This window comes from Cervus canadensis, chromosome 15 (genome assembly GCF_019320065.1).
Source record: "Cervus canadensis isolate Bull #8, Minnesota chromosome 15, ASM1932006v1, whole genome shotgun sequence".
NCBI classification, from domain to species: Eukaryota; Metazoa; Chordata; class Mammalia; order Artiodactyla; family Cervidae; genus Cervus; species Cervus canadensis.
This window is the reverse complement of record NC_057400.1, coordinates 56,968,691-56,995,955: the sequence shown is the minus strand read 5'-3', so window position 1 is coordinate 56,995,955 and position 27,265 is coordinate 56,968,691. Positions and strand designations below refer to the sequence as shown.

The window sequence follows — 27,265 nt, the reverse complement described above, 5'->3', positions numbered from 1 at the left end:
GGAATCAAATACCTTTGAAGCTGGGGCAGCCTCACAGAATCAATGGTGATTATTTACATGTTTCCTTGCATTTCTATTTTCTCCCTGCATTCAAGTACTAATTCTGAGTCATTGTTAAATTGTTCATTATCTTTTCAGGGTGTGATATCTGTCACACAACCTAAAGTCACTTTAATATAAAAGGCGTTTGAGTGCATTCATTTGCATGTATTAATAGCTGTGATGCAAGTTACCTATGATGGGATCTGATAATGGTCACACCAGACTTACAGAGAGGTTGAAAGTTCTGGATTCTGTCCTCTTCACCTCCTCTTAGGTCTCACTTGGCATCATCTCTGAGCACTGAGTTTAAAGATGGCCCAGAGGTGCCCTGCTCCCAAGCAGAATTCTGCATTTATTAAGCCACAGGAAGCTGTAGTGATTGGAAGTGCTGGTCGGAAATGCTGTATGAGGATGAAGTTTTCCATAATTGGACAAAAACTGGGAACCTCCTTTTTTTTTCTCAGTGAGCTCTCAGCTCAGAACTCTAAAACAAGGAAACCATAAAAAACATGAGAGAAAATATGGACTGGGAGAAAATACTTGCAAATGATGAGACCAACCAAGGGCTTAATTTTCAAAATATACAATAGCTCATATAATGCAACAATAACAACAACAAAAAATCTAACCGCAATTGAAAAAATGGGCTGCAGATCTAGAGAGGTGTTTCTCCAAAGAAGAAAGACAGATGGCCAGAAGGCACAGGCAGAGATGCTCAACATCACTAATTGTTAGAGAAATGCAAACCAAAACTACAGTGAAGCACTGCCTCACACCAGTCTGAATGGCCTTCATTTTAAAAGTCTACAAATGACAAATGCTAGAGAGGGAGTGGAGAAAAGGGAAACCTTCTACAATGTTGGTGGGAAGGTAATTTCCCACCAACAGCCACTATGGAGACAGTGTGGAGTTTTCTTAAGAAAACTAAAAATTGAGTTGCCATATAATCCAGAAATCCTACTTCTGGGCATATATCCAGATAAAACCATAATTCAGAAAGATATAGGACTCAAAAACATGGAAGCACCCAGTAAGACCAGGCTACCTTATAAAGTATTCATTTAGCTTTTCCTGTTTGCTAAAATTAACTTAAGATTTACAAGTAAACTTGCTTCTGTATTGACCCAATTTCTATTTCTGCATAAAAGACTGTTTCAGTTTTCATTCTATTTTGTTGTGGTGAATTGAAACTTATAAACCTCATCCTGACTAAACACTTTGGTATAACCTTCAGTATTGCCCTCTTGCTCTAACATTTATTGTTATTTATTTAATGTTAATTCTCCATATGTTTATTTTTTACAGAGAAATAAAAACAGGAATAAGTTAGGATTTTCCTCTTTCCAAGATTTTCATTCATGTTGACAGCCACTACTTACCCTGATTGATACTGTGAATGATAATGAAGTTTGGAGAGACCATGGTTCATTCAGTCACTCATTTTGTCATTGCCCAAATATTATTGTCTTTTGTAAATCAGATGCTCCCAAGTATCTAATGCAGTAGATGAAATTCCTGCCTTCATGCTGTTTATATTCTGGTGGGAAGAAATAGTCAACTGACCAATCAATAGATGAAATGCTCTTACACAGCAATGCATACTATGAGAAAAATAAAAAATGGAATGGGATAAAGAGTGACTGTGGGAGGGGACCATTTTAGACACTGTAGTCAGGGAAGGATTCCCTGAAAAGAAAGAGCTATCATGCAAATAGCTAGGAGATGAACGGCCCTGCAAAATAGCAGCAAAACTGTAGCAGAAATAAGTACAGTTTTGCTGGAGGAGAGGGTGACAAGGGGAAAAGGCCTAAGATAAGATCAAAGAGTTAAGTGGGAGTTAGACTATGCCCAAATGCTCACTGGCGATAAAGGCAATGTTTGTGTGCTTTATCTACATTAACAAATTTTATCCTCAAACCACCCTATTACACAGGTACTTCTATTATCATTGTCCTGTGTTTTCCTCTCTGAGGAAGCTGCCTCAGAGAGATTCATATAACCTGTCCTACCATCTGTCACACTATAGAAGGGGTAGAGAGAGCGCAGGTCTGAACCACTGTGTTAGGTTGTTACCTGTCTCCTCGCTTTCAACTTCAGTCACTAGCAACAAGCCTGGCCACTTAGGGAAGGTGGATTTTTTTTTTTTAATTCTAGTGCATTTAAAATGTGCTTCATCTACCTTCTAGTTTCAACTCAAATCTCACCTTCCCTGTGAAGTTTTTCTTTCTTTCGGTTTATTTAAAACATTATTGAACATACATATATAAGCATCTCATATGACATATGAGCACTGGACTTCAAGGACAGTCAAACATACATAAATCTGTTCCCAAGTCTCCAGAACCTTATTAATGGCCAGTCAGGGAATAAGACGTGAAGGGAGTGTTCTTAGGCCTGAGGAAGCCTTGGGGACCTCTCCAGAGAAGAGAGACACTGTCCCAAGCTCCTGTGGTCAGGATGGGTCAAGTGAAAGAGTGAGACTTGAAAGCACCATTGTTGGATTTGATAATCTAAGCTGAGTGTAGGGTCTACGTCTTCCAGCCAAGAATCAATATCCACCACACAATGCTTTTTTAATTCCCTTATATTTGTTGGCTTTATCCCATAGTTTCACTTTTCACTCTGTGGTCTTCTGACTCACTCCTTAATTTTTACTTGTGATAACATCATCTCTTCAATCCAGACCATGACATCAGCTTGAGGTCAGCCCTTAAGGTCAACCATAAGGAAACCTCTTTTTTGTCCCTTATCTCAACATTTACCTATTAGGTGACTTGATTTGAAATGTTAAGGGGCTGATGTGGCATAAAGCAAAGCTTATGTCAGGGAAAAAGTATTGTAAAAGATCTTAAGTGGAAAACACACAAAAATAAATCCCTACCCACCAACAAACTAAAAACAACAACAACAGAGAAACGAAACCAGAATCCCTTTGTATCACAGAGTCATCCAAGATCACATGTTGTAGGAATTCTGCTAAGCATTTAAGAGCTTGAAAGAATTTTTTTTTAAGTCTGATGATATATTTAGATGGTAAATGTCAGATACTGAAAGTTGGGAAATTGCAAAGTTGAATTCTTACGACAGGGTTAACTCAGCCACTTTCCAAATATTTTCAAATCTATATTAAGTTGTTCTCTTTAGAGGTTGAGTAAATGTCGTAACTGCAATCTGGACCTGTTACCATTGTTAAGACTTTTATAATTTTGAAACTCTTAGTATGGAAGGCACTAAAAGTTTACCCTTTCCATTAAATCTATGACTGATTAGATTAGGTTCTTAAAAAATATCTAGGAGTCACTCATTACAGCATGAATTTATTAATTGATAATGCTGTGTTCTGAAATAGTGATGATCCCACAGTAAAAAGGTTTGGAACTGCAGCATCTACAGAGGAAGGCTGACTAAAGGGGCAGAAATCTGTGCTTGGACCACTGAAGGAGAGTCTTTCCAATGAGAGGGCGTAGAGAGAAAAGAACACGGGAGAGATGTGCGTGGACATATTTATGAATAAAATGCTAATCATGCTGCTGTTTATAATAGTGCAAACCTGAAAACCACCTAAATATGTCCAGAAAATATGGAAATGTTTGAATAGTTTAAGGGCAAGCACAGTGTGGAATATTCTAATCCAATATCAAAAGAGTGTTTTTGAGAAATATTTGAAGACAGAGTATCCTCACAATATAATGTTGAAAGGGTAAAGTAGGATCCAAACCACACTGTAGTAACTTTGGAGGGGAGAAGGGTGGAAAGGACTGCAGAGGGAAAAACTTTTTGGAAGGAAATACATTAAAATGTTTGTTTCTATCTTCCAAATTATCTCAAATGAGAGTATTTGTTTAGCTATTACTGTGCCCCTTTTACCTGAGGATATATGTCATCAATTATGGAAAATGTTCCACAATTATCTCTTTAATTATAAATTTTCTGTTTTTCTCTCTTTTCCTTCTTCCAGTAACTCCCAGTAGAAGAATCTTTTGAGCCTCTCAGTCTGTCTCTTAACTTTACTGTTTTTCATTCCTTGATCACTTTGCATTGCATTCCCTCAAAAATGAATCCTATTCATTTTTCTCTTGTTAATTTTCCCTTTGTTTTCAACAATGAATTCTTCCGATTGTTTTCATAACTGTATTATTTTCACTCGTAGGATTTCTAACTCCTTTTTTTCCTATCCAATCTAGTTTTATTTCTGACTGTTCTTGTTTCAGAGTTTTTTGTTTCTTTATTATGGGTATTGGTTTTTCCTTTATCTCTCTGGTGGAATGAAACATCTGATTGCTCTACTTGTTTTCATTTCAGACAGAGTACATTTAGCTTTTGATTGTTGGGTGTTTTTCCTTGGGATTCCTTTTCCTCATGTGTTTTGAAATTGTAGATTGTCCTCTAGATGGAAAGTGTTTGTTGTTCAGCTTTATCGTCCTTGCTTTCTTCTCTGCTCTTTTTTCTTTCCTCCTGAGCAGCTTTGCAGTGACTTCCACCTGGACCTACAGGGTCTCCAGTCCAGAAGCTATCTTCTGCTGTTTGATCAGGGTCACCCAAGCTCACGTGGAGATACTGTGGCTCTCAGAGGTGCAGCCAGAAAACCAGGTTGGGGAGGCGTGGGGGCTTCCTGACTGCCCTGCTCTGTCTGATTCCCACAGCAGCTAGCTGCAGTGATTTTCAGTCTCCTTTTGTAAGGAGGGAAAACCCCATCGCTTTTACTGATTTCTGCCCTTCACGGAGTGCATGCTTTGGTCTCTGTCTTCATAGGAATGAAACTTGTGAGCATCTCTGCATGGGTCTGAACCCAGGAACCCTGTAGCTTCAGCCCCACTTACTACTTATGTTTCTTTATTGTCTTGTGTGTATGAGAGATGTGTGTGGGTGTGGTGTCCGTGTAGTGGGCAGTGATTCAAAATGTGTACAACTTAAGTCAGAAAAAAAAAATTATTGTGAAAACATGCATTTCACTTCCTCAGTTGGAATGTCATGTTTTCAAAGTAGGGATGAAAACTAGAGAGGTGGTTGTTTACTGCAAAATAAAGATGTTAAACATGAAGCGTTCCTGTCAAGAGAAGTAGCAAGCTAGAGATAAGGAAGATCATTTTTTTCCCATTTTCAAAGTATAACTTGTCCATAGACAATAAGAAAAATATGATCAACTGATTCCTTCTGATGAGATAGAGTAAGCTGTCAAGTGCTTACCATCTGGTTCAGCTCCTAATCCAGATGGACTGCCAGTAGTAATTTATGAAAGGTCTGAAAGCAACTTGCTGCTCTTGGGAAAGAATCATTAAAACGGATTAGCATTGGGATTTACTCCCTTTCCTCAGCCTCAGTTTGTAACAAATGCAAAGGTGTAGGGCAACTGCTTCCATATAGGAAATATAACAGTCTGTTTTTGAGCCAGAAGTCAATGTCTGTGCTCTCTAGGGGGAAAAATAATTTTTCTTTCCCCTTCCCTCACCTCTCCTGGCTTAATGAATAGGGGAGAAAATACTTCCATGGTGAAGTTTCTAACAAATGTCTAAAGAAGCCTTCACAGTCTATCATTCCTGAGCCTCTGTGATGCTTGAAGAAGTCAAAATCGATATCAAGAATAATCCAGTATACCCCGTGTTCGTACTACAGGCAGGAAACATTTAATCTATTCATAGAGTGCCTGAAGATCAAGCAGTATTTCCAATGTAAATTACAGAGCCACAGATTGTTAGGCTTAGAAAGCAGGTCCGCTGGTTGCTTCTCTCCCACCCCATCAGGCAGCACATGAGCAGTGTGTCCTCAGAGTCAAAATAAAATGCCAGGGGAACTTGATTCTACCAAATTTCTATTGTCCGCCCATAGTTCTTGCCCCATCATCTGTTTAACACTACTGTGAAGTAATACTGGGTGGCTAATGGAATTCTATTAATTTACTCTCAGTTCATGTAAGAGTTGCTGGCAGAGTTTGAGGTCATATTTTTCCTTTGATCAAACAATCTGCATTTCAGACTCTGAGGAAATTGGCAATATGAAGGCGATACATGTTTTAAAAGGTTTTGGAATGTTCAAAAGAAATGTCTGGAATCTTCAAAAGAAAATATCTGGCATCAATTTTTCAAGTGTCCAGCTGAAAATGGTGGAATAGGGTGGTTATAATCTGTAGATTAGGTTTTCATCAAAGAGGAAAGGAGAGGAAACAGACGCGGGGTTGGGAGTGTAACAGATAAAGGTTCCATTCAGAGGGAAGGGGTTAATGCCTCACTTGACAGAGATGACCTAGCTGAGAACACAGCGGAAAATAGGAGCTGGCTATCATGAGCAAAATGATTGAGAACTTACACTAAGAAAGAGGTCTAAGCCACAAATGAGAAGGGTATGCACACGGGACAGGCAATTCAGTCTGTCCCTGTAAGACTTGAAACAGAGGAGAGAAGTATCAGTGAGCCTAACTATGAATCCTAAACCATCAAAGAAGAAATTGGGCAGTTTTTGGATAGCCTATAACTTCTATAACTAGGCAAAGGGCAACGTCCCCTTGTTTAAAAACTGTTGGAAACTGTTACTCGTGACATTTTTAATACAGTAACTATCTGTGCATATATTTTTGTTCCTTAAATCTGTGTCTCCTCTTCCCTTAAATATTGATCAAAGTGTATTTTATTTAATTTGAAAATATGCATTGATTTAATTCTTACAAGGCTTTGTATTCAAGGTTGCAGAGGATAAATGAATGAAAAGAATATTGTCTTTTCCCTTAATTTATAATGCAATAGATACACAAGATAAGGTATAAATCACCACTAAATGAGACTGATTTCCTAGGTCACTGAAAAATAAAAATGAATGATCCATCCAAAGACAGAGAAAGAGAGAGAGACATTCTATTTGGCTCGTTATGATTCATCTAAATTAAAATTGTGAGTTGCTAAAAAGCAGTATTTTTACAGAAGAAATGCTTGATTTGCTTTTGTTTCCTGTTTCCATTCTCTGTGCCAGAGGGACCTTCAAGATGTGAATCTGAATAAGATATCAGGCCCCTCTAGTGGTCACTTTGCAAACTACCGACAGACATTGAATTATCTGGCGAAGACTGCCAATTTCAAAAGAGCATGCCTGCCAGGCTTATCCTGCTTCCATCAACAGTCAGTTCAAGGGAAAGTGAAATTTTAGAAGAATATACCGCCCCCTTCCCGCCATCATATGTCAGGGACCCAGAAAAATTATTACAATGAGGTGGTAAAAAATGTGGACTCAGATTAGATGAATAGGTTCAAATCCCAGCCTTGCCATTTAATAAATGTGACCTGGGTAAATTGCTGAGCATTTCTGTACCTCACTTTGCTCATCTGCAAAATAGAGATAACAGTTATAGCCAGATTACTGGGTAGCTATGAGAATTAGAAGAGATTACTTAAAACATTAAAAATGGTGCCTTGTCACCATAAATGGATTATTTTTAGAAAATGCTTACCCATTTACTTTGACAAGCTTTACCTTCTGTATTCTCTGTACCTTCTTTCCACAATACTTACTCACCTTTTCTTTTTTATCTTTCTCATTCCAAATTTGCCTGTTTTACAGAAAACTATAACATATAGGACAATTGGGATGTTAAGTACCTGTTTAGCATACGAAGTCTAAAATGTAGTCAAAATATGATTACTATTACCAATACACTACTTTTACAAAATTCGTGGATATGAAGAATTATTTCCTAAACTCTCCTGATTTCTTGATTATACTCTTTACTGTCTCTGAGTTATTAAAATGTGGAACAAGTTTTAATGTTGTGAAACACTATGTGTCAGGAATCGGATTTCTCCAAAATCAAGCTTCTCTGGGCCTCTGGGGGTCCCACAGGACACTTGAATCCCAGGTACCTTCGACAAGATTCTCGAGCTGCCCGATGAACCCTCGACTCTTTGGCAGCCTCATTGTCATTCCTGTGAAGTCGCTTTCCCTCTCAGGCATTTGGGATCCTGCCCTCATTTCATTACTAATTAAATTCATTTTTACAAAGCCATAAATTAATTATTTGAGGTAAAACTACTGAATTCTGTATCTCGTTCCAAGATCTTTTTAAGCTCTGGGTAATTAAATGTAAGAGTTATCAGCTCATCTTTATGAGTATTGGAAGGAGATGGCTGGTGGGAAATTAAAGATTTCAGCTTCTTACTCATTAGGAGAGGCTCTGTCTCAGCGATAGGTTGAACGCCGTGAAAGTGCTCATTGCATCAGCTGTGTCCTTCCACTGTCTTGCATTGCTGGTAAGCCTATGTTGGAAACGCTTTGGAAACTTGCTGGTGTGTCTTTAGACCATAGCAAAGGGGGTCCAACTCAAAGTTCGTTTGCTGTTTTAAAGGCATTTTCAAAAAAAAAATAAATAAATAAAGGCATTTTCAGTTTGTGAACTGTCACACCACTTTTTCTCCCAAGGCCAGCCCTTGTGCGAAAATTATACCTGTGTATAATTAACAGGTACAAACTTATAATATGAGGCTTGGTTTCTTTTTATGAACATGTACATCAGATTCCTTATTATTTGCGATGGTTTGGTGTTCACCTAATGATTGCAGCCTTGCGTATTCATAATCCTTCAGAACTAGGACCTAATGTCACATGAATATTTTACCCTATTGGATCCGTCAGTGTTTTGTTAATTGGCTGATACACATTTCTATTCAAAGATCATCTTTAGATAAATGAAGCTTTCAAATAAACCCCCAGGAAAACTCTTGGCAGACATACTGTGCTTTTTGCCATAGGGCTCTCAAAACATCTTAGAGAAATATTAAAAAGTGAGTCTTTAGGAAAGAAGATTAGACCTGGTTGCAAAAACGCATAATTCATCTTTTCCCTCAGGACTGGCTTAAACAAAAGAACATCATTTGGTTTTGCTCTGTTCTGTACCAGGACTATAGCTCCTTAGCTCCTATTATCCTGAAGCCTGAAGCTTAATAACTTCCATCATGTCATACTTACAGAAGACTCATCTTCCAGTGTTCCCTGTTCCTGGGGCTTCTCTCTAAGGGTGGAGTGAACTAACAGCTGGTTGTTCCATTCAGCTCCCGGGTGACCGGTGTCCGTGAGATCATGGGCTGCATCAGAAGACGGGTAGAACATCTGACTGAACAGTGTTCAGCGCACAAGGAATTTGCTCTTAAGAGACAGCAATTAACAGCCTCAGTGGAGGGCCACCTAAGAGAGGTAATTTCATAAAGTGTGTCCTCCTTAAGGTGTAATGCTATTTAGATGCGGCTCCTTACCTGGTGGTGACAGATGATGGTATGGTGATGACAGCATGTGGGCATGGTGGGAGGACAGGGCATCCTTAGGATTCCCTTCATCCCACGTTAGGCGTTATATTCAAACAGAACGAAGTTGTAATTCACTACTACTCGTCAACCATCCCTGCCCTAGGTTGCCAAAACTAGAAGCATCATCCTTCCTGCCTCCCAGCCTTGAATATGTTTACACAAAGGCAGTTCTCACTTTGCACAGAACTGTCTGAACTGTGTTAATTGAACCAGGTGCACAATTGGGACTGTGTTCTCCTTGATTTACACGGTTCTGTGCATGGCTCGCATATGCATGCTTTGATTGACATGGCACCATGCAATAGAAGAAGAGTGGATAATGCTTCCCTGGTGGCTCAGTGGTAAAGAATCCACCCGCCAGTATAGGAGACACAGGTTCAATCCCTGGTCTGGGAAGATCCTTTCTGCCGCGGAGCAACTAAGCCCTGTGCACCACAACTATTGAGCCTGTGCTCTAGAGCCCAGGAGCCACGACTACTGAGCCCACGTGGCCCGGAACCCATCCCCACAGCAAGAGAAGCCACTTTAGTGAGAAGCCTGCACACTGCAACTAGAGAGTAGCCCCCGCTCATGGCAGCTAGAGAAAAGCCCGCATAGCAGTGAAGACCCAGTGCAGCCAAAAACAAATAAATAAATCTTTTTTAAAAAAGAACAGCAGGCTGATACCAAAAAAAAAAAAAAAAAAAAAAAAGATGATTTTTACAGGTTCCAGGAATAAATTGCCATTATCATAATTTATTGAACTAAGACAGTGCAACGTGCCAAGGCCACTCTGAATAAAACCAGACACGTAAAATCCTTTCTCCAAAGTGAATACAATGGTTTGAAGAATTTTATTTCCTATTTTCAAAAAGGAATGAAACCAGGCAGCTACTATTTGACTAAACAAAAATTACTGATCTGTGGATGGAATTATAGCAAAACCTAGTAGTATCTCAGTGACAATAATGCTAATGAACCCTGTTGCAAAGGCTGGGTCTCAAATTTTCAATGATTATTTTTTTTTCATTTGCCTCAATGGACTTACATATCTGACTTACACAAATGGAATTAATAGACTTCACAGGAGAGGTCATTAAATAATCAAGTCTCTATCTATATTGCCTCCTCACCTGTTATTGATCCAGAGATGGGAATGTGAGCCTTGTTCTGATGCTCGGGTCCAGGGAGATTACAAATATGGCGGCAGCTGTAGTGTTGCATTCCCTGGAGCCTGAGATTCAAGCTAATGTGGTAGTGGTGGAGAAAACAGTAGAAACTCAAATGGCTATTGTTAATTGTCTTGCTACTGTGAAGTCAGAGCCAATTTGACTCTGGGAAGTATGGACTCTAGTCAGAGTAAGGCAGTAACTTGAATTGAATAGAACCCTTTACAGGTCACTATATTCATTTATCCTTGTGTATTGAAGTCGCCCACATTCATCAATTAAGTCTCCTGAGCATGCTCCTGTGTTTTCTTATCACATATATAGCAAGTGGTGCTGCCCTGGAGGCCCTCAGCCCTAAATAAAGTAATCCATAGAGTGATATAATACTTGTGCTGAACCTCTGCTTCAAAATGTACCTGTAAATTGGGCTCCATTCAGCATATAATGCATGATTGTGATTTAGTGAACCAGAAAAGTTCATCTCTGTTGATGTGTTGACAAGTGCTTTATCCTTTCTAGGTAATATAGACAATAAATTTTTAGAGAATGTGTATTGTTGCTGATATCTCATTGCTATTAATAAGAGAAATATCTATAAATGTGTATCCTTTCTTGGTGGGTCAGTAATACTACCTCATATGAAGAGCAGCATTATTAAATATAAAATTCTGAAATATTTTAGACTATTTTTAGATTAAATTGATATATATTAAAGTGTAATGGGAAAGTAGAGAGCAATATCTATCTTTCCTACACGTATGCATGCATATATGCCAATATTTATTGCTAAGGCTGCAATATATTCTTTATTTCTGAAGGTTGAAATGTCCATTCAGAAAATCAGCACAGTACTTTTCAATGCAATGGATATCGGTTCCAACCTTTCTGAATCAGAGAAGATTTTGAGCAAATATCTGGAACTAGATAAACAAGCTAAGGTAAATAAAATGAGAGTTATTATTATAGTTATGATTTTGTAAATATAATTTCTTTTCAGTAGCTATAAAACTTAATCCTAGCTCCCTTAAGGTCTGCAATTCTAAATTAGTATTATGGCAAATAATGACTTAAAAACTCCTACTAGTAAGTGCATCTAAATTACTTATATGTGCATTTCTTAGGGTGTTTGAGCTCATAGAATCTCAGCATTATGGGCTGGTATTAGACACTCATTTGGCCCTCTTTCCTTGCAGCTTCTTCTGGGGGTTCCAGAGGAGGCAGGGATTGTGCTTCTCTAAGGCTATTTGTGATTTTCTGGTAGAGTAAATTGCAAAAGAAAATTACCAAAAGCAGCATGCACTAATGTAGATTCCAGGAGGTAAAAAAAAAAATCTTGTTTGCACACCCAATGTTTAGAGACAGAAGATGCCCCCTCTTCTATCTGGAATTTTCTCTAGCACCCTTTCACCCCTTTTGCATGGCACTTGGGTTCACACAAAGTCCCCACCTGCTGGGACCTGTTAGGAAGGTGGAGCAAGTACCCATGTCTGCAGGAAAATGGCCTCACTATTCCATCATTTCTTTTTTTTTTAATTTAATTTTTATTTTATGTTGGGGTATTATTGATTTACAATTTTGTGTTAGTTTTTGCTATACAGCAAAGTGCTATACATATGTGTGTGTATGTTCACATTCTTTTTCAGATTCTTTTCTCATATAGGTTATTACAGAATATTGAGTAGCGTTCCCTGTGTATACATAGGTCCTTGTTGATTATCTCTTTTATATATGGTAGTGTATATAAAAGTGTATACATCAATCCCAATCTCCTATTTTATCCAAGAGTCTCCTTCACAAATAGCATCCCCACCTGAAACTCACAGATGAACCAATATTTAAGGGGCTGCTTTTAATTCATTATTTAAAAAAAAAAAAAACTTTTAAAATTCATTATCTAAAACGTCTAAAATGAAATACATGCCTGAAGTCAATTTCATTTTTTTATTTTAAAAATTTGAGAGAAAAGGAGGACATTTCATGGGGAGAAACTCCTCCGTTTCCTTTTTCCCAGAGTATTCTGTGGGAGCAGCGCTTGTAAATTAAAGTTACCTTCGGTTAGTGGAGTATTTGGGAAGTGTATGAAATACAAGCGCAAGAGCAGTCCCTGCTTGTTGTAAATGAGGGTGTAGCTTGTCTTTCATGTTTGCTTGAATCCTAGCCTGGTCTCACAACATGACTCTGTCTGTGGCAATCATGTATGTAGTGCTTACCTACCCATCCATTGAATCAGTGGTTAAATTTCATGTGCCAGAAATTACACTCAAGAGAAAATATACGAGAGCCACCCTAGGCAAGTCAACTTTACTGACTCTTTAGGTTTTTCAGACCTCATCTGTACCGTATTGCCTACATGCATATATATGGAATTTAGAAACGTGGTAACGATGACCCTATATGTGAGACAGCAAAAGAGACACAGATATAAAGAACAGACTTTTGGACTCTGTGGGAGAAGGCAAGTGGGATGATGTGAGAGAACAGCAGTGAAACATGTATATTAGCATATGTGAAACAGATCGCCAGTCCAGGTTCAATGCATGAGAAGGGTGCTCAGGGCCGGTGCACTGGAATAACCCTGAGGGATGGGATGGGGAGGAAAGTGGGAGGGGGTTCAGGATGGGGGACACATGTACACTCATGACTGATGCATGTCAGTGTATGGCAAAGCCACTACAATATTATAAAGTAATTAGCCTCCAATTAAAATAAATAAATTAATTTTTAAAAAACTCTTATAAATGGAAATTTTAAGGAGACTGAATAATTAATATGGAATTTTTTTAATTAAAAAATGAGTAAACAATGTCTATAAACTTATCATCTCATATAATAAAATTAATTTAAGTACTTTCTAGAGCTGTTGGTAAATTTCATAAAGCAATTATCATGTATAATTATTTTAATTATTTTAAACATGTCTGTTTTATAACCTTTCACACTAAACAAACTTTCTTCTATCTCTACACACACAAAAAAAGAATGTTCTAAATAAGAAGTATAGCTAATAGACTGAAAGAGTAATTTGAGATGGTTTTCGTGTAGTGGTGCCTTTTCTTGAATTTTGAAATATATTCCTTTTTTATTGAGGAGAGTTTGGGTACAAGTTCAATTAATAATTGTAATAGATGGCTGAACCAAAGGTAATGGAATGTGAGTGTTCACGATTCCCCTGTCAACTGCTGACCGCCTGCGCCCGGCTTTCGCAGGAGACGTCACATGAATTAGAAGCAGCTGCAAAACTCTTGACAGAGAAACATGATTTTGAACTTGATGAATTGGCATCACTTTCTTCTAAAGCTAAATGGCTAGAGGAAGAATTAAACATACTTGGCCAAAGCATCAACTCCAGGTCACAAGTCCTGCAAACTTACGTGGCATTTCTGAAGTCATCGGAGGAGGTACAGTACCTATGGACTGACCTCTTTGGCAGCATGACAAAGAGGCTGTGTTGAAACACTTTTTACTATGGGCTGCAATAATTTACAATAATCTAAACATAAAACAAAATTATTTAAAAATCAGTCATTTTCTATTTTAAAGTAAGTCATCAGTCTCTTCAAAATACCTAAGCAATATGTGTGATTTATTTAAAGTACAATGAATTGGAAATTATGGTCTGTTGAGTCTGGTCTCAGATCTGTCTTGTTTAATGCTTCTTAATAAGTTTCCTCTGAGAGCTTCTTAGGAAGCATTATTTTGACTGGTTTGTACTAAACAATCTGTAAAATTCCCTCTGGTAGACTAGCATTCTGTCTCTCAAAGGTCCCAGCTTCTCGAAGGTGACATCAGTAATGGAAACGTGCTGGAGTCCCCCCTCTTAACTCTGGTCCCAGTCCACCCATGCTCAATTGCTCAGTTGCGTCCAACTCTTTGTGACCCCATGGACTGCAGTCCGCCAGGTTCCTCTGTCCGTGGGATTTCCCCAGTCAAGAGTACTGGACCGGGTTTCCATTTCCTCCCCCGGGGAATCTTCCCGACACAGGGATCAAACCCACGTCTTTTGGTTGGCAGGCAGATTCTTTGTCCCTGGGCCGCCAGGGGAGCACCCATGTGCATTCTCCTCTCAGGGAGAAGGGTGCAGGTAGAGCTCTGCAAAATCTACTCAGGGGTAAACTCACCAAAATCAAGTAGCCTTCTCCTCCAGTCCTCTCACCACACTCATCCTCACCTCGCACCACCATGATCCCATCTGCCCTCTTCGCCTCTATCTACTCTCGTTTCTACAGTAGTCTGAGTTCTCACCAGCTGAAGGAAGGCCGTGCCCAGGCCTTGGAAATCTCAGGGAACCACTGTCTCCTTTTCCACATCTTTCTTTATCCTGGATTTTAATTTTCTTTAAATTTTTCTTAACCTTGAACTGTCAGGGTTTGGCAGAAGTACTCCAACTGACAGGTTGTTCTGTTGATGAACATTTTCTCCAAACTTGACATGGTGGAGAAGGTACAAAGAAGTACTTGCTCTGCATCTTCATTGCCAAAAATGTGCCTTCTTAGTTTCTAGCTCAGCGCTTACTTCCACTGGCCACTCTGGCCTCTGGGACCAGGGACTTGGTGATCAGGGCTGACACCTCAGCTTTACAGATAGCACTTCCACAGAAGGACCTCCTGTCCTCTCATCTGCCCAGCTTTCGCTCTGTTAGCTCACCTGGCAGAGGCTCCTGTCCTCCCCCTGGCAGAGCTTTCAGTCTGTCCAGCCTCCTCCTCCCATGGGCTTTCCTTCTCTCCTCGCCAGCTTATTCAGTTCCATTACACTCCCCATACCCTCACTTCCCTGGCTTCCACCCTCACTCTGCCACTTCACAATTCTAGATCAATCCAACACTGTTTACTCTGCTTCTCTTTCCAAACTCCCAGACGCTCCTGTGGAAATCATACAGTTGTGCTGATTGGTGCTGTTACAAATTCAAGGGTCTTTTCCTCACCTGAGCACCCCCCTCCCCACCACATGCTCTCTAGTTGCTGCCCATTTAGTAGCGGTTCTCAAACTTCTTACCACAGTTTCCGTTCCTAAATCTGCACCCTTACCTTGTATGTGACTGGAAAAAAAAAAAAGAGTCCGTTGAGCCAAACTGCCCTGTCTTCTATCAGCTTCCAAACCCACTGACATTTTCACCATTCCTCCACTGTCACCAACAAAGTGGCGTTTCCGTGTATGTCCCCTCAAAACCAGCCATCAGTACCTCCTTGTCTGCTCCTGAATCCTTCAGAATGTAGCTTCAGCATCCATTCTTGAATTTTGAAAATTTGCTTCTTATATTTCTTCCTTCGTTTTCATCTACCGGTCTCCCCAAGATAGTCTTGCCCTCACTAAGGCTGCCACTCTATCGTCTTCTTTCCTTTCACATCTGGACTCTGGGGATGGGAAGATGACGCTTCTTTCCTCTTCTTGTTGATCCTCTGCAATCCTCATCCCACTGCCACTCAGTTTATCCTTGTTTCAGTCTTGCCTTTTACCAACTCTTCACTCCATTGAAAACACTCTTATGAGCTTGTTACTTGCTAGTTGACAGATGAAATGGTGTCTTTTCAGTCTTTATTCCACTTAATCTCTCTGCCATATTTGTTTAACCCAGTTACTCATACTTACCTCCTTTGACTTTATAAAGAAAAACAGATTTATTGAGGTATGATTTACATACCATAAAATTTGCCCATTTTAGGATGTAGTGATTTTTACTGTTTATTCATAAAATTGTGCAAACATCAGTGCAGTCCAGTTTTGGTATGTTTCCACCACCCCAAAAAGAGCCTATGGATACTTTTTGTCAGTCCTGGTTGCCCATCCCCCAGCCTCAGGCAAGCACCAATCTGCTTTCTGTCCTTATAGATTTGCCTTATTTGGATATTTCACGTAACTGGGGCAATCATCCTGTTTGCTTCTTTATCTGTTACTTCCTTTTCCTGATTCAGTTCTCCATTCCTGAAGTGTGGTGGGTCACAAGAGTTCTTGCCTGCGCTCTCTTTTGTACATTCTATACACTCTCCCTACAAAAATCACCCCCAACCAACACACCTTTGGTTTTCAATGCATCAGTAACCCACAATTGGTTCTTCAGCCCCAACTCTTTTGAGCTCCAGGCCAATATTTTCAGCTTCCAATTATACTACCTACCTACTGGTATTCTGTAACCTCCTTAAAACTCACCAAAACACAACTGGTTATCTTTTCTTCAAACGTGTTTCCTCCTTTATTTTGGCATTGGATGAATGACCCCATCATCTTTCAGAAGTCCTGTGTAGAAGTTCAAAGTCTGTTCTAATCCCTCTGTTAATGAGCACTTATTTTGTATCAATTCCTGATTTTGTTTCATCCTTATAATATCCCTATATGTATTCACTATTATCCTCACTTTACAAATGAGAGAAACTGAAGTTCTAGGAAGTTAGACAAAACAGGTAGTAAACATCAGAGCTGAGGTTTAATCCCCAGTCTCCTCCCTTTTGTTTTTCCATATTTTGAAGACCATGCTATCCCATATCTGTCTTTAGAGACAAGCTAAGAGGTTTCTGAATTCCCATCTTTGTACCATCACCTCCTCAGTGCAGGGCCTCATCATTCTTGCTGAGGTTAAAGAAATTGTATCTGCCTGTTCTCTCTGCCTTCTGTAATTCTCCCCTTCATGCCTTTCAAAAAATTATCATTCTAAAGCAAATCTGATCATGTTACCTCCTAAAATTCAGGCAATATGACAAATGTAATTTGTGACCCAAATTATGACTTTTACTCTCAAATAATGTATTAAAGCTGATTATTAATTCACTTAAAAGAAACTAGTCCATATTCAAGGGAATTCCTGTAATGACATCATGCTTACTTACATTCAAGGAGGTTTTTTTTTGAGCAGTTAAGAAAGGAGGATGACTTAAAGTTTAGGTTTTGAGAATTTCACATAACTGACAGCCCATCAGATTGGCACCCCGGCCTGTAGCGCACAATGCCACTGATGTACTGATGGTTGTCATGCTGATTCTGAGTCACTGTGAGAGCTATCAGTTGTTTCAAGATAACGAGAATGTGTCACATCATGTTGAGTAGAGTACCAAACGTGTTGAAACCTGCTGGCTGGCTTTATCCCAACCCAATGATCATGCTTGCTTCTTAACACTCAGCGTGTGCTATCTGGACTTCACCCACACCAAGATCGTTTATCCCGCTCTTAACCAGCCCGTGTTTCACACTTGTGCCTTCACACTCATTATTCCTTCCATCTGGTGCCCCCTTCTCCTGCTCCGTGTCACCCTGGACAATTCTAAAAGACGCAGATCAAGCGTTACTTCCATTGTGCTTCCCAGTTTCTTTAGATAGAGTTGGTGATCCCTCCTCAGCGTGCCCAGAACATTGTGTGCATACTTGTCTTCGTGTTATAATAATTTTCTTATGGTTCACTTTCTCCCAGAATTATCTCTGGAAGCCCAAGGAGATAGATGCTTAGTTCTTAGTATGAAATCTTAGGAGAAACCCTGGAGGAGGTAGCCTTTTAACTATCTCATGAAGGATAAGTAGGAGTTGAAAACTGAGAAAAGATCATTCTGGGCTGAGGAAATAAGCAAGAGCAAAACAGAGGCATGAATAAATGGAATATGGGGAAAGAGGAGAGAACTTCTGTGAGTGCCCTTTGCAGCGCTCACTAAATTAGGAACGATGTTAAAATCTTTAAAATATAGTGACTAACCACTGCCTGAAATTTCTTACCTTCTTCAGATGGCTTTCAGTAGTTATGAACTCTTTGAGTCTTGTCCTATTGGCTGTTAAACTGAAAGAAAGTGAAAGTTGCTCAGTCATGTTAGACTCTTTGCAATCCTATTGACTGTAGCCCACTAGGCTCCTCCGTCCATAGAATTCTCCAGGCCAGAATACTGGAATGGGTAGCTATACCCTTCTCCAGGAGATCTTCCCATCCCAGGGATCAAACCCAGGTCTCCTGCATTGCAGGCAGATTCTTTACTATCTGAGCCGCCAGGGAAGCCCATTGGCTATTAAGTATTATTCAAAATGCTTAAAAAATTGTGTCAAAATTTTTCTACTACTTCTATAATACCCAGTTTCGTGTTAATCTATAGTTCTACAGGCACCTTTGACTTTATATAAATTCTGTCCAAAGAGACTGATTTAAAATAATCTAGCACTGCTTACATTGGTTAGCCAATGAGAAAATATAATTCTAGGGAGATGAAGTAACCTCAATAACATTTTCTCATGGAGACAGTTTAATATTAATACATGTACAGAAAATTCATAATTATTAGTACTCTTTTGTTCTGGCTTATCACTGAGAAGAAGCAAGTCGTGATTTACTGATTATGAATAATTTTTCACTGATTTACATTTCCTTTTGATTTGTAATCCTTGATTTTATATGTTTACCTTTCTTCTGAATTATAAAACTCAGCTCTAAAATGAAACCACATTGGTCTTTGACATAAATTGTCCCCAGTTGCAAAGCATACACATGTACAGTACATAAATATGATTTTGGCTACAGTAACTAGGTCTCCCGAATAATAAACTTGTCAGCTCAATTTACCACCCAGTGGTAGTCAGTCTGGTCTTTCAACAACCTAAATAGATTTGTGTCTTTTCAGTAAGTTGACAGTATTTAATAATTATTTAAAGAATTCTGAAATGTAGGTTCCAAGTAAATTTTTATAGAGGCTTTCACTGGAATCTAGTATTTTTCCCTTTAAAAATGTTTTCAAGTGTTCTTAACTTTCATTTATATTCTCTCTCTTTTTTTCAGGTAGAGAAGCAATGTCAGGGCCTAAAAGAGTTTTACCAAACTGATATCCTACGAAAGGAAGAGGGCGGTGCTGAAGCCAAGCATTGGTCTGACTCAGTGGAGAAGCAGTGGCAGCTATTTTTAAAGAGGAGTTTTTTAACGCACGACCTTGGGCTCGAGTTCCTTAATTTAATAAATATGGTAAGAATGACATTAAATGAGTCACACCTTCTTCAAGGATTACTTGTCAAAGTCAAGTTCATAAATTCAAAATTTCAGCTGTCATTCAGCCAGACTGGTTTAAGAAGTTCTTTTTAGCTTCAATCACCTGCGAACAGTCCTGAAGCCCAGCATTTTTGAGCTTCTTTGGTCCTAGACCCCTTGTGAGTTTATCATATGAAGGCTATTATATCTGTTAAGAAGAAAGAATGACAATAATCTGAATGCAACATTATTATTATTACACAGAGTCCTCAGAGGTTCACCCCAAAGTTCTGAGTTATGTTGAGAGCATGCAAAAAGATGTTTACAAGATTTCCAGAGGCTGAAGATAACATCTAGGATGAATCTTCATTTTGAAGAATTTCTTATAATACCAGATTTTCATAGTTAAGCCCCATTGTACTTCGAAATGTACCCTAATTTTAGTTGTTAAGTTAGGTCTGTAAAGTATACTAGAATACTTATATCAACTTCAGGCCCATTCACTATAGAACTCTTTATTCTTAAAAGATGGTTAATCCACCTCTCCTTCAATACCTCAAGTGTCTTCCTATTAAACTGTTTGTTTTATTGTTAGAAAATTCCAACTTCTAGAAAGGTTTGTTTCTTTTTTTTTTAATGTTAAGTTGAATCTCTCTTCATATCTGATTCTAACCCTCTATAGATCCACAGGGAAGAAAAATATATTCATATTTCATCCCTCTTACACTCAAAAATTTTCAAACCTGGAAAACAGTTGCAAAGTCTAATTTGAGTCTTTTCCAGCTAACTAGATATAAATACTTTGTATCATTTAAGAGGTAGCTTTATTTCTTTCTTCATCCTAATCCTTCCTCTCAGAATGGTCCGTGACTTATCAAAATCATTCATAAAATGTAAACAAAAAGTACAGTACCACTTCAACACAAACTGGATATCATTCTTTACTGATAAGAACTAAGATTATAATAGTGCTTTTAGCAATAATTTTACTTTATTGGTTCATATTTAAGCTTGTGATGGAAGAAAACTGTAATTGTATTACATTTTTATTGCAATTCCTGCCAAGATGGGTCTCTCCCATTTTATATCCTTGTCGCCTATTTATCTGTTACATACAAATGTGAGCTTTTATATTTATTCCTACTTTGTATCACTTTGTTAGTTTTAACTCATGATTGCATCTTGTTAAACTAATTTTGTGCCTGCTATCTACTACATTAGCCGTCTCTCCTGGGCTTAATTTCATATTTTAATAAGTAAGCCTCCCATGGCTGCAATTAGATCTTTAATAAAAAGTGTCTGAGGGACAGGTTGATACTCCATTCCATTAAGCAATCAGTTGATAAACCAGTCTTTGAAACTATCATTGACACTCCTCATAGTACTTTATTTTAACCAGCATTTCACAACCTTCTCCTCAAGTCTCTATTGGAAGTTGCTGCTGAAAGGAAGGTCTATCTACCTAGTATCCTATCAATTGTGTAATATAATTTGGCAAAAAACTAGGTTGACTCCTGGTGATCTAAGGGTTTTTTCCAAAGTACTCACAATCTGCTTGATCAGTAATGATTTTATTGCCCTGGTTTTCAGTATGAAGCTTATTGATCAGTAAATCACATAGTCCAGCCTTTCCCCCATCTGAAAATCAGGGCATTTTTCTTTCTCTAATTTTCTGGCCCTTCTCCCATTTTCTGTAGATTTGCAGAGATGGCTGACATCTGCAGTTTTCTCAGAACTCTGACATGTGATGAATCTCAATCTGGAGCCCAAATTCATTTGAAACAGTCTCTAACTATTCTCATCTACTTTGAGCTACAATTTCTTCTTTATCTTAATTGTTTCAAACTTTGTTGTTTAAAGACCATTCTTCTTAAATCTGTATGGAAACAAAATATGCAGTTAATAATTCTAATTCATCTAACACTATCCTTAAGCATCAGTGAAGACCTGTTGAGTATTTTACCTATGTTCTTATATTTGTGCTTTACTATGAACAATATTATTATTTACTTGGAAGATTTAGAACGTATATTATCTATCTATATCTATCTTTAAGATTTTTACTTTTTTTTAGTATATTGTTATGTGTATCTCTTCACTGTATACTTCTCTAATTTGCACTTAAAAGGAATTTACATATTTGCAAACTGCACTTTTCTTGGTCTAGCCTTTTTTGTACTGTCTTCCTTTTGAGAAATTATATTTTTCAGTTCTGGAATTTCTAGTTGGTTCTTTCTTTACTACATTATATTGCCAGAAGAAATTTCTTTTGTATCCTCTCTTTCTCCATCTTTCCTATGCTTTCATGACCATATTAATTATGGATATTTTAAAGTGTTTGTCAGCTAAGTCTAACATCTGGATCTGGAATTGTTTCTATTGTCTACTTTTTCTCTTGGTTTCTAGCTGTGTCATCCTGTCTTGGGATGATGAGTGAATATGTATAAAAAATTGTGATTCCAGATGGTGTTATGTTTTTTCCCTAGGTAAGTATTGGCGGAAGATCACTTCAGCCAACCAGGAGCTGGTGAAGTTGAGTCTGGACTATAGTTCTGTCAAGGCTCCATCTATTCTGATGACCTTGGGCTCTCGTTGTTTTCAAGTTGGAGCTTGGTACATTCTGAGTTCTGTCTGCCTGGCAGGTTTCTAGCTTGAGGAGTCTTGGGAGGCTGCTAAAAACCTCCACTCTGCTTTTCAGAAGCATCTGCTTGGGTTTTCTAATCTACTGCCCTGCCCTGTTCAGCCCTGGTATCTTGTCAATGTTCTGAGATAAAGATCCCCTGTGTGCTTGAACCCCCCCACCTCCACCAGTGTCTGTCAAAAGCTCTACTGGTTTCTCTGTTCCCCAGTAAATCTTCATGATCAGCTTTACTCTCAGTGCACAGAACTGGGAAAAGCCCCCGGCTGCAGGTGAGCTCACAACTCTCAGATTCATCCTTCCCTGGAGTCTTGGCCTCTTTAATTCTTTTGATCTTTAAATAGATGCCTTCTGCCTTTATTCCAGCTTTTCTAGTTGTTCTAGGTAGAAGCACTGCTCTGCCCCTGGCTACTCCATCCTACTCAGAAACAGAAGTCCTTTTTTCCTTATTCAGAATGTTTAAGATCATATGGCCAGATTTTCATTTAAGATCTGCAGTAGGAATCCATTCAAAATTTTATTTTATATCTATGTCTAAACTTAGGTTCTCTGATAGTCAAAGGTCCATTCGGAGTTTTCAGAAATAGTGTTTATTTTACTACATAACTTGGTGGCCTTTTATCTTGACATTATAAACATGGTCACTTTAACTCAAGGTCCTTACCACTATCATATGATAAATTTCCCCTTACTGATAAGAATTAAGGTCTACATAATTCTTAATTTTATTAGTTCAGTGGCATTCTGAGATAGAAAATTGTTGGTAAAGCAAGTATAACACAATTTTTATTCTCTTCATATCTTTTGGACCATTAGGCTTTTAAACAAACATTAGTGCTGAAATGTGGTAACCAGTTTGGTGGTTAGGAAGGAAGAAGGCCAGCTGGCACTTTCTGCTGTGTGCTCTACTCTTGATTGTTGCCAAGGCTCAGATTTTTCAAGCTTGAAATGAAAAAAATTTTCAATTCATCTAAATATCATCACAATGAGAGAAACTAATTTAGGGTAGAAATCTGGTAGACATCTTGATGAAAGTGTCAGTTTAGTAATTTATAGTGGCAAATAAAGAATGTTACCTGGAGTACTGTCTGCCAGTTATCAAGATATCTGAAAAGCAAGATGTCAGGAGACCACTCATTGTGTGTGAATCTACATGGAGAATGGAATATCTAGTGCCCTATTTAGACCACATGATGCCAGATTTTTCAGTGACCTTATACAGAAGTATATGGAATGAGTAGTTAGTGTTTACTAACTAGACAAAGCATTTAATCTTTCTGAGTGGCCACAGTACTTATACTTGCCAAATGCATAAGCAGTTTTCTTGAATCCTGGTAGCTAGGCATCAACAAATCCTATCATAGCGCTCTTTTTTCTGGGCCTCATTCAGAGTGTACACTCTTCAGATTATAGTTGTCATTGACATGCTACACATTCCAATTTTCCATTAGATCATGTATTATGTAACATTTTTATTAATAGTTTCTTAATAATATGTTAAAGATACCCTATCTTTATTTATAGCATAGATAAAAATACGATTTACTTTAGGTAATACTGTGGCTAATATCTTTCATAATATGTGTCTTGTTCATCATAGTTATAGAATACATCATTTTATTACTAGATTCCCAAATTCATTGGAGAAATCACATTTAGCACCTGCAGGCTTTTTTTGCAATTAAATGACACTTTATAATGTCTACATTAATATAATTATGCAATATTAATGTCATTTAAAATAATTTTAAAATAAGATGGCCTACCTATTATTTAAAATGTCTTATTACATATTCATGACACTATCTTCTGACTATAATCTAAAAAGTCTTTTGACTTTTAGATACCCAGCTCTCATTGCCATTATAGAAATTGATGTACAGTTGCTCCTTAGAAATTCAAGGATTTCCTGAGAAAAGTTGGCCATCAAAGCAGATTTTTATTTTGCTAAACAAATATTCTTCTGCCTTTTTTGATGTTTGGACATTAAAAAAGTACATGGTTTTACTCCTTGTCTCTCTTATACTTTTCCCTCTAATTGAATTTCCCATTATTTAAAACCGTTGTTTAAAGGATTTTAAATCAGATAGCCAGAATATATTAAAGCTGGGAAGAGAAGTCTTGGAACTTAGATATTGTGCTTCTGGTATACTGTGTGTGTGTGTGTGTGTGTGTGTGTGCTCAGCTATGTCTGACTCTCTGCGATCCCATGGCCGGTAGCCCACAAGACTCCTCTGTCCATGAGATTGTTCCCACAAGGATACTGGGTGAGTTGCCATTTCCTCCTCCAGGGGAATCTTCCTGACCCAGGGATCGAACTGTGTCTCCTGCATCTCCTGCATTGCAGGCAGATTCTTTACTGCTGAGCCACCAGGGTATAGAGATACAAATATAGAGATACAGTTGGCCCTCCATATTCAGGGCTTCCACATTCCTGGATTCAACCAACTTTGGATCAACCAGAACGCTATCCAGAGTTGGTTGAAACCTGCAGGTATGGAAAGCCAACCATGAGACTTGAGCATTCACTGGTTTTGATGTCTAGGGCAAGTCCTGGAACCAGTACCCTCCTCCTATCCTGCCCCCATGAATACCAAAGAACAACTGTATAGATGCACATTTCAGATCTGATAACTTGAGGAACTTCTCACAAGGAAAAGTTAAAATAATTGTAGTGTATACAATAGGATAGTACAAAAAGAAAAACCCGGAACAATTTGCCCCCTCATGGCCCCTAATACTGAGATATTGACATATTCTAATGTGTGTTTAAAGGTGGAATCCACTTCAAAATGTATTCATTAAAATAATTTCAGCTTCAGAATTTCTATATCCTTGTGCTCATTCAGTCATCCTCTAAACCCCAGGAAATAAACAAATCTTAGAGGAGGGGATTGAAATGCCAGTGGAGTTGTGAACAACTAGCAAGCTCATGTCCAAGCATATATTATGGGCTCTGAGTGCCCAGCCTGTGCTCAGACCTTTCATGTCATGGTCCATGCGCAGGTTGGAAAAGAATTTCCAGACATAAGGCACAAGGAGAGGAGAATAAAGTTTATTATATTGGGAGACACTGTTAGAACAGCAAGCCAGCTCAAGGGAGAACCGACATTGAACATGGGTTCTTAGTCCATTTTTATACTCAGGGTACTAGGAGCAGGACAGGGGTCTTGCTGGTCATTTGCTGATTGGATGAGGCACATATACTGGTGGGGGGAAGAGTAAGGCAAATACCTTCTTCCCTTGGGGTAGGCAGGGAGGCAGGTTATACTGCTCAGGAGGACCTGAAATCCTTTAACAGTTATAACGTGGGGGAGGGAAGGACAATAAGGGTCTGGTTTTTTCTGTTCCTGCATTCCAAGACCATCCTTGTTTTTTTTCTGTTCTCTTGTCCTTGGGACACCACATTTCAGACTTTTCTTGATGTCAGGACGATGTTCTGCTTTGGCTAAAAAGCCTTTGCCTCCTAAAATAGTTGTAAGCAAAACCATGTTTATTTCTTGGAAAAGAAAAGCCATTACACAGGTTATTAATTTCACAGGCAAAAGAAAATGAAATATTAAATGTGAAAAATGAAGTACACGTCATGGAGAACACTATGGAAAGCCAGAAGGCAGAAAGGGAAGAACTCAGCCGCCTTCGGACAGCCTGGCAACTTAAAGCCGCTGCAAGCAAGCCCATGAAACAGCAGTGGGCAGCATTCAAAGAGCAGCTTAGAAAGGTGAGGGAACATGCAGTGGGTTTTATTGAGACTTAGAAAGAAAGGAAATTCTGACACATGCTGTAACATGGAGGAACCTTGGAAACGTAGGTGAGGTCAGCCAAACACAAAAGGATAAATATTGGGATTCCACTTTTGTGAGATACCTCAAGTAGTCAAATTCAGGGAGACAGAAGGCAGAATAGAGGTTATCAGGAGCTGAGGGAAGGGGGAATGGAGGTTGGCGTTTATCTGGGACAGAGTTTCTGCTTGGGAAGATGACAAAGTTCTGATGATGGATGGTGGTATGACTGCACAGTGAAGTGCACTAACGCCACTTATCTGCACATTTAAAAGTGGTTAAAATGGTAGATTTTTTTTTTGTTTTGCATATTTTACCACAGTGAAAAGAGGGCTTGTGCTGTTGTTGTTCATTCGTGGTTTAGAACCAGAAGCTCACTCTAGGTAGTGAGTGTTTTCATGGCAGTGGCAAAGTTTGATGACACACCATGTCATCACTGGAATGATTATGATGTATTTGCTGGTGGCAACAAAGAAAACATATGCATAACTATCTAATGTCTATTTCAGACCACGCAAAACTTAAAACTTCTTCAGGAAGCGCTTATGCCTGTGTCTGCACTTGACCTTGGAGGGAGTCTCCAGACCATTTTAGGTCTACGGAAAAAATGGAATGAAATGAAGCCTCAGTTCCAGGTGAAGAAGCAAATTGATGACCTTGGGTGAATGAAAAAGAATGAAAAACTGTTCAGTTGAAGCTCACCTAATTAATTTTAACCGTGTGATGAATTACAATTTTTAAAAAAACAAAAGCATTGCTTTTCTAAAAGTCCATGTGTCAGACACATTTTTCTTCCTTTTTAAATGCAGTGTGCTATATTTGATGATATGTAAACATTTGGGCTACAAAAGGTCCTTAATATATTCTTACCTTAGATTATTTTAATTTAAATTATTTCCTTATTAATGTATTTATTATATATTTATTCTAATTCTTTTCCTAAAAGGTATAGATATGTTTTTGATTCAGAGATCTCAAAGCAAGGCTAGACCCTCTTTGACACAGAGGTTCTGCTGTCCTCTGTCACTGAAATTACCCTTGCGATGTCATTGTCCCTACCCACTGGCACCCCAGCCTTCTGCCACCATCCCGAGAATTTTGCTATGCTCTCCCATTCTCCCTCTGAGAGCCCTCAGGGTGTGAGAGAAAAAACCAGGAGTCATATTCCCAGACCCTGATGGCGTCTGCATTCCTTAACCTCCACTTCCTGCCACTCCTGAGCCAGACACAACTGCTGGAAAAGTTTGTCAGTCATTTTATCCCCCTACCTGGATTCTGTTCTTTGCTGCAAAGTTAAGATACCTGTGTTTCTGTTTGTCACTATTCTGCAAGTGTTGGATGTAAAGAATCCCAGGACTGGAAGTTTGAAGATTCCTTTAGGGAATATCTAATTTATGTTCTTTTAAGACAAAACTGGGGGCTTCTTTGGTGGCACAGTGGTAAAGAATCCCCTG

At 38.6% G+C, this 27,265-nt stretch overlaps 1 protein-coding gene across 6 annotated transcripts in view; it reads left to right on the top strand.

The window, feature by feature from the left end:
• Positions 1-27,265, top strand: part of CCDC141 (coiled-coil domain containing 141) — a 241,259-nt gene that overhangs the window by 168,869 nt on the left and 45,125 nt on the right. For all 6 annotated transcript variants that reach the window (XM_043488049.1, XM_043488048.1, XM_043488047.1 and 3 more), the window contains 6 exons: positions 9,072-9,213; positions 11,290-11,409; positions 13,678-13,869; positions 19,209-19,388; positions 25,571-25,750; positions 26,321-26,446. In XM_043488049.1, the coding sequence (XP_043343984.1) occupies positions 9,072-9,213; positions 11,290-11,409; positions 13,678-13,869; positions 19,209-19,388; positions 25,571-25,750; positions 26,321-26,446 (940 nt within the window). The remainder of the gene's footprint in view (positions 1-9,071; positions 9,214-11,289; positions 11,410-13,677; positions 13,870-19,208; positions 19,389-25,570; positions 25,751-26,320; positions 26,447-27,265) is intronic.